This window comes from Abrus precatorius, unplaced genomic scaffold (genome assembly GCF_003935025.1).
Source record: "Abrus precatorius isolate BTA unplaced genomic scaffold, Abrus_2018 Scaffold11, whole genome shotgun sequence".
Lineage (NCBI taxonomy): Eukaryota > Viridiplantae > Streptophyta > Magnoliopsida > Fabales > Fabaceae > Abrus > Abrus precatorius.
Window position 1 is genome coordinate 23,706,908 of NW_020874303.1, and position 8,115 is coordinate 23,715,022.

At 29.4% G+C, this 8,115-nt stretch overlaps 2 protein-coding genes across 2 annotated transcripts; both read left to right on the forward strand.

Annotated features, from left to right (window-relative positions):
* The first annotated feature begins 1,603 nt into the window (after positions 1-1,603).
* On the forward strand, positions 1,604-2,666 carry LOC113853836 (histone H2A.6-like). Its single transcript, XM_027484497.1, has 2 exons — positions 1,604-1,881; positions 2,082-2,666. The coding sequence occupies exons 1-2, from the start codon at positions 1,693-1,695 to the stop codon at positions 2,298-2,300; spliced, it is 408 nt and encodes a 135-aa protein (XP_027340298.1). The 5' UTR covers positions 1,604-1,692; the 3' UTR covers positions 2,301-2,666.
* A 4,179-nt stretch (positions 2,667-6,845) lies between these two features.
* LOC113853835 (histone H2A.6) lies at positions 6,846-7,760 on the forward strand. The gene is made up of 2 exons (XM_027484496.1): positions 6,846-7,131; positions 7,321-7,760. The coding sequence occupies exons 1-2, from the start codon at positions 6,943-6,945 to the stop codon at positions 7,537-7,539; spliced, it is 408 nt and encodes a 135-aa protein (XP_027340297.1). The 5' UTR covers positions 6,846-6,942; the 3' UTR covers positions 7,540-7,760.
* Positions 7,761-8,115: the final 355 nt, after the last annotated feature.

The window sequence follows — 8,115 nt, forward strand, 5'->3', positions numbered from 1 at the left end:
ATGTAGAACTTACATTTTAATTTTTTTAATATACTTTGTAAAGAATTATTGCTTCAGTCATCCAATTCAATTTACGTAGAAGTGACTTTTCCCAATCATGTTTCATGTTCTTCCAGCCATGTCTCATTGGACATGTAATTCAAAGGAAATTATGAAGGAAGTCACAGAGGAGAAATCTCATCTTAGTTAATTTTATCCAACAAATTTCAAAGTTTAGATGAAAAAAAAATCTAAAAATGAAGGAGGTTGAGAAAAAATAAAAGAGGTGAAAATAGAGGAATTGTCGTAGAGATGAAGAGGAAAGAGATTTACCCTTCATTAACATTTTATTATCCAACGTAATCAGTTGTTCTTCTTAATTTTTAACCTTTTAACCGATTAATCTTAGCAATTCATTTTATATCTACAAATATCAAGGATTCAAAGTTAATTCCTTTTTACTTATTGAAAAGCATCATATTTGCTTTTTACAAATAAAGGGAAGATATTATAATCCTCGTTCATAGAAAAGTATTGTTCGATAAAGTTGCATTTAGTGTATTAATAAAATTAGAAAATCATATTGGATGACATTAACTGAACTGAAACAAAAGTGAATGGAAATTATCAAAATACCTTGTTATCTAGAATTTAAAATAAGTTGACAATTATTAACAAATTAAGGTGTATAATTTGCAAGTTAATTACTATCTATATATAGACAAATAGAAAATATAATTAATAAGGTTTTGAAAGTGACACTTTTAAACTTTACATGTTCTATGTTCTTGTACTCTTTTAATATTTATTATATATTTCATTCAGTGAAGTTGCAAACAACAGATTTTTACAAAAAATTTTATGTTGAAGATAGTTATTTAGTAATTATATATGAGTTCAAATAGTTTTAAAATAAGTTCACATTTGTCAAGGTTTAATGTAAAGAAATTTGAAAGATATTACACGACAATTTTTACTTATTTTTTTTAAAATTAAAATTTAGTTATTAATATTTATAAATAGGTACATAAAAGGTAAAATAAAAAAAATATTTTTTTGTCGTTATTTATAAAATTTATATTCTCAATGTTTTTATATGCTTAAATGATGATTAAGTAATTTAAATATTATATATAAAAATATTGGTAATATATATTTTAATATATTAATAATGATTGCCTCAAATTTATTAAAAATTATAGAATTATAAAAATACATTAAATTAGAAGTAAAAAAAAAGTAATATTTTTAATAAATTTTAATCAATAACTAAAAATATTTTAAAAAATATTAAAATATATATTGTTTCAATTTCAACGTTATATTAAAAATTGCAATACTTTTGTAAATACTAATTATATTTTTATATTTAAAATTTATTTATTTTTTATCAGCTTAATTATTTATCATATTTTTTATTTTTCATTTTGTATAGTTCCTTAATACTTCTAGCTTATACACTGCTTTCATACGCGCTACTCGATCCACTACAAACCCATCTCAACCGTTCACACTAATAAAATCGAACGGCCATCATACTCAATCCGTGTTGTTAAATTTCATTGGTCAAATTTCAACATAACCCACTATATAAGCCAAGCAACCACTTAAAGCCTATATATCTTTCCTTCTGTTTTTCTCCGCCATTGGAACCCTCTCTCCCTAGGCTTCAGCCAACACTCTCTTCTCATCGAAACCCGTGACAATTCAACAATGGCAGGTAGAGGCAAAACCCTAGGATCTGGCTCCGCCAAGAAGGCCACCTCACGGAGCAGCAAAGCCGGTCTTCAATTCCCCGTCGGTCGTATCGCTCGCTTCCTCAAAGCCGGCAAGTACGCTGAGCGCGTCGGCGCCGGAGCTCCCGTCTACCTCGCCGCCGTCCTTGAATATCTCGCCGCTGAGGTAGTTTCCCTTAACCACATTCAATTTTGCATTCAATTTTGTGCTTAGATCTAGGGTTTCAAAATTAGGGTTGGTTTCCCCAATTTTGGGGAGCAATAGGAGTTATGAAGAATTAAACGAGCGATTTGGATTTTATTAGTGTTTATTGTGTTGTCGAAGTTGAGTTTGACATGATTGTGCTTTAAATTGAACGTTGTCAGGTTCTTGAATTGGCTGGGAACGCTGCGAGAGACAACAAGAAGACTCGAATTGTGCCTCGCCATATCCAATTGGCTGTTAGAAACGATGAAGAGTTGAGCAAGCTTCTTGGCGACGTGACCATTGCTAATGGTGGTGTGATGCCTAATATCCACAATCTCTTGCTCCCCAAGAAGACCGGGGCCTCTTCAAAGGGTGCTGGTGCTGACGATGAGTCTTAAATGTTGCATTTTGTTTTTCTTTAACCACTATAAAATTTAGTTTTTTTTCTTCTTTCTGTTTATTAGTTTGAAACAGGATTTGATCCTTGTGTCTTGTAGCTCTAGTTAGATCTTGTTAGTAATGTGCATATAAGGGTATTCCACATCTTCCTTATAAGAAGAGATTGTTGAAATTTGATTTTTTTACCCATTTAAATCTCGATGTAGCCTTTGATACTTAGTTGGTATGGATGCAATGGTACTGATTCCTATACGTTGATTCGTGAAACCTTTATCTCATATGGGGGTGGATTGAGAATTTATTCGATGGCTCCATAATATGATTAATGCTCTGTTGGCATTGCCTTTGAATGAAAGCGCATGTGTATACAATATTTTGTGGTGTAGTTGTTTGGTTCGAGCGAAATGCCGGAGTATGGTTAATTATCATGGATTGGAATCTAGAGTAGTTGTCAAATTTGTTTCTTTTTGGTAATGTTTTTTAACCTATTCTCCTTTATCATAGTTTCTTCTGAGAATATGTTGTAGTTTATATTTAGGAATCTTTCAGTTTATCATAGATTTGGAATGTGAGTGAGTTTAGCATTTGGCCTTGGTTTAAAACGAGATACTGAAAACCTCTCCAGTACTGGATGTGTAAATTATTTGAAAGAAAGATACGGGTCTTTTGTCGGACTCTTAACAAGATACATGAGTCTTTTTCTCTCATATTCTATTCATATGGTAACTCGAAAGAGCCTCCCAATGCGAGATACATATGTTGCATGCGTTGCATTGTTTTGGGGCGGGGGTGTCTTATAAACCCGAACTTCGTTGACTCGAAAAAACCTCACCTTTCGGATTCTATATTCATGGCATCCAGAACTTATTTTATTACTGTTATTTAATAGTATTATACAAGTAAAGAGTTTCAAAATTTAAGCCAAATAAGAATATGTCGTAATCTTTTAAGCATGGAATATGTCATTCGTATTTAATATGATTTCGTGCAAGTTTTGTTTTTATTTCAACGTGACTTTAAAGATCTAGAATATTACAGAAATTAACTGATGTAATAATAATATTAAATACTATATTTTTAAAAATTTGTATTGTTTTTTAATTTTTATCTTAAGAACTAAGCATAAAATATGTCCAACACATTTGACTTTGTAAAGTATCAGAGTGAAGCAGTGTAGCATAGCTGCATTTAGTTACCACCCAACAAACAATGCGTACCACAGTGCATACAGTTCACATGCCATCACAACTCACCCATAGGTAGAGGTGTGGGTGCTGTCCTTTTTTTTTCTTTTTTTCCCCAATGTCTTTCAACTGCTATCTCAAATTCAATATTGTCTTGTTTCATGCATTCACTTATATAAGTGTTATTGGATTTCTATAAGTAACGAATTAAATATTGGTGGCCCTTTGATGTTGGTGCAATCTACTAATGTGCTACAGTAAATATTTAAATTTTAAATAATTAGAATTAATTTTTTATTACGAAAAATAAATTTTTGCTTTACTTGAAAAACAATTAAAATTAATCATAAAAATTGATGTTAACAAAATTTATGTATAAAATATGGTCTAGATTCAATGACATTTGTTGGTGATGGGATCTTCCATTGTGATTGTTGAGCAGCAGGTAAAGACTTGGCAGTACAAACCATCATTTTGTTCAACATCAAATCTAGATAATTTAATTCTATTCTTGCATAACTTGATAATTTAATTAACCTAATATTAATTTGTTTTAACACCCTTTTACTTAATTTAACCTCAATATCTAAATCCTTTAATTTTTTAAATCTTGGATTAGATCAAATTTATTAAGTTCACTCATATCTATGTTCAATCTCTAATTTGAGACTAAAACAATACTAATTAGCTATAAGAATCAAACTTAAACCTTTTAAATAAAGTGTTTGGAATTTTTAAAGTACTCTAGCTTTAATTGACGAATAAGATTTTTTTAATTTACAAATAAGTTTTGTTTCATAATAGCTTCTTACTCCACTTTTAATACTTTATAAATATTTTGAATTAAATAACTAAAAAAATGGATCATTTAGCATTATTTTTATTTAACTTTGTTATTCATCAATAATAAAAGTCTTGTTCCATTATGTAACACTGACTGCATGAATTATATCAAATTGTTAGACTCGAATAAAAATTATTTTTAAAAAAAAATATCATTTATCATGAGATTTTTTAAATAATTTTTAATGGTTCTTTTTAATTTCTCTTCATTTAAAATAAAAATAAAAGTCATACAATGATACAATAAACCTTTGTTATTGGTGTTTGTTGTGACTTTTTTTTTTTTCACATATCTAAATCACTTTAACTAATTTTTTGGTTATAGTTTCCTCAACGAATTGTTACACACAATCAATTTTTAATAATGTTGTAATTTTAGCATAATCACAAATTGATTTTAACATTCTCATTTTTGCTACGCTCTTTTTTTTTAAGATTTCTTTCAAAGTCACATATTCATTATCATATAGAATTACAATTTGATATAATTTAAATTTGACATGAACTAAAAAAATATTGTCCATGCTTAAAAAATGATCATTTCAATTTCATTCAATTTTACAAATTTGTTTCAGTTTCTTAGATTCAATGCTTAAACCAAGATTGTTTTGGTTCAAATTGAATATTTTTGTCCATTTTTTTAGTTGTGATTCATGAACATGTTAGAGGAATATGAAAATGGTTTTTAGAATAATAATTAAGATTAAGCATTTTTAATTGCTTAAAAATAACAGTTAGGAAGACACCAAGGGTATCTCATTACTAAGTCACTCATCGTGGCATCATTACTCCTAAGTCATCTTCCATTGTAGTCATAATAGAGCTTGATTTAGGAAAAGTTTAGATACAATTTTAAAGAAATATTTATAAAAGAACAAAATTAGTATAAAAATAAATATATATTTTTTAAGTTATAAATAATTTACGTTTTTTATTTTTTATTTTTTTTTTAATTTGAAAAGATAAAATATTTTTAACTTATAAAAACATTTTTAAAAGTGTATTCAAATTGAACCTGAATACTGGTAATATTCATAAGTCATAATGTACACTAAAATAAATCAAACTAATTCAATACGCTTGATTATAATTTTCAATTTCTTAACAAAATTAGTAAATAAACTTAATCAATAAGAGGTATTGAATCTTATACTTATCTTACTCGATATATTGTGTGGACAAAAAATAACTACTAATATACTCTTACATGTTTTTTTTAATATGGATAAAGAATATCTTTGTATTTTTATTATCAAATTTTTAATGTTGATACAGAGAATTTTGTTAAATTTCACAAATTTTTAAAGATTTGATCATTAAATGAACATCAATTAAAGAAATCATCGTCGAAATAAGGCTACGTCCAATATTTCCCCAGAGTATAATATTGTTCGATAAATTACATTTAACACATCAGAAAAATTAATGAAATTGAAACATTATTGAAAGATTTTGATTACATTATAGTACAAGTGAAGGGAAATAATTGAAACAAAAAAATCTCATATGATTAATTAATGGTGAGTTTGAATTGACGCAAAATATACTTAAACATGAATTATTCTAATATTACAATATGAATTTCATTAAAATAAAACCAAAATATTTAATACTATTAAATAATTTTAAAATAAATTGTTACACAAAAAAGTTGGGTGTTATCAATAGTTTGGTATAAGCAATTTTCATGATATTACACTTGCATTCTTTCAAGTTACACTTATAAACATTTACATGTTACTCCATGCATATATTTTATATAGTGATTTGAGCATAACGTTCACTCTGTTTTATCTCTTGCTTTATTTAAATTATATTTTTGTTTCCTTTGATCTTCTTTTATTTATTTTTTCTCATCTCAACCTTCTTTTCAATAAATATTAATAGAAAAAGGAAATAAATTTTTTAAATTAAATTATCAACAATAATTTTTAAAAAAGTTTTTTTCCTTTTAATCACTCCAAAAATTAATATATAGAAGTTGATTTTAATTTTAAAGAAATTTACGTTAATTTATCTCTTTAATTTTCTTTCTTCCAAGTATTTATTGAATAATTGATCAAAATTGAAACTATATTAAAATTTATAAATGGATATCTGCAATTAAAATTTCATTAGTAATTAATATATTGTTAAAAAAATCTTTGCATTTAACGTTAAAAATTTAATAACAAAGATATAAAAATTTAATGATATATATGTATATATATTTATTTAGTTACGAAAATCTTAACAATATATTTCTCAGTTTATTAAAATTTATTTTTAATTATGCATGAAAGAATATTCACACACATCATAGATCATTGCGGTGACGTACTCCAGCATCGTAGATAAAGATCGCATCGCGTTACGCATTAGACAAAACTAGCCGATCCACCCGAAACCCATCTCAACCGTTCATTTAATAAAATCCAACGGTAATTATAGTCAATCCACGTCGTTAAATTTCATTGGGCAACTTTAAACAGAACCCACTATATAAACCAATTAACCGCTTACGCCTTCTTCGTATCTTCGCTTAGCTTTGCATCTGTTTCTCTCTCTGCTGTTGGAACTCTCTCTACGAATCTGTGAACGCTTTTCTCTCATCAGAGCCTGTGACAATTCAACAATGGCAGGTAGAGGCAAAACCCTAGGATCTGGCTCCGCCAAGAAGGCCACTTCACGGAGCAGCAAAGCCGGTCTTCAATTCCCCGTTGGTCGTATCGCTCGCTTCCTCAAAGCCGGCAAGTACGCTGAGCGCGTTGGCGCCGGAGCTCCCGTCTACCTCGCAGCCGTCCTTGAATATCTTGCCGCTGAGGTAATTTCCCTTAACCACATTCAATTTTGTGCTTAGATCTAGCGTTTCGAAATTAGGGTTGGTTTCCCCAATTTCAGCGTACAGTAGTGGATTTGAAGAATTGAATAATTAATTTGGCTTTTATTAGTGTTAATTGTTCGGTATTAGTTTAATTTTGAATAATTGTGGGTTTGAATTGAACTTGTTCAGGTTCTTGAGTTGGCTGGGAACGCTGCGAGAGATAACAAGAAGACTCGAATTGTGCCTCGCCATATCCAACTTGCGGTGAGGAACGACGAAGAGTTGAGCAAGCTTCTCGGGGATGTGACCATTGCCAATGGTGGTGTGATGCCTAATATCCACAATCTCTTACTCCCCAAGAAGGCTGGGGCCTCATCAAAGGGTGCTGGTGCTGATGATGAGTCGTAAATGCGTCTTTTTTCTCCTCTTGAGCCACTATAAAGTTTAGTTTTGCTTTATTCTCCTTCCTGTTTCTTTGTTTGAAACAGGATTTGATCCTTTGTCTTGTAGCTGTAGTTAGATTTTCTGTTAGTGATGTGAATATAAGGGTAATTCGCACGAAGAGATAATCGAAATTTGATTCCCCCCCCTCCCCTTCCCTCATTTTAATGCTAATGTAACCTTTTGTTACCCATTTTGTGCGGATGACAATGCTTTTAATTTTTATACGTTGGTTGTGACCTTTATATAACAGGGGTGTGAAAATGTTTCTATGGCTCCATAACGGAATCAATTGTTCTGGAAAAGTTCTACCTTCGAATGAAAATGCTGGGTTCCTTTTATTTTATTTATTAAATTATTACTGCTAAAATGAGTTGTGAATTATCAAGGGATTTCTCGGTTCGCTTTATCATTGATCTGGTTTTGAAATTAGTTCGTAAATGGCGTAAGTTTGAAACGTTGTGGTGCTTCAACAAGTTAAGAGGCTGCTTCCTGTTTGGGGTATAAAAAACGTGCAGTATTTTCCCTTGTTTTTATTTTTAA

Excerpts from the sequence above, each read along its gene's own strand:
- LOC113853835 (XM_027484496.1), top strand. The coding sequence starts at position 6,943 with ATGGCAGGTAGAGGCAAAACCCTAGGATCTGGCTCCGCCAAGAAGGCC. Across the intron at positions 7,132-7,320 it reads TTGAATATCTTGCCGCTGAG|GTTCTTGAGTTGGCTGGGAA; the intron begins GTAATTTCCCTT and ends GAACTTGTTCAG.
- LOC113853836 (XM_027484497.1), top strand. The coding sequence starts at position 1,693 with ATGGCAGGTAGAGGCAAAACCCTAGGATCTGGCTCCGCCAAGAAGGCC. Across the intron at positions 1,882-2,081 it reads TTGAATATCTCGCCGCTGAG|GTTCTTGAATTGGCTGGGAA; the intron begins GTAGTTTCCCTT and ends GAACGTTGTCAG.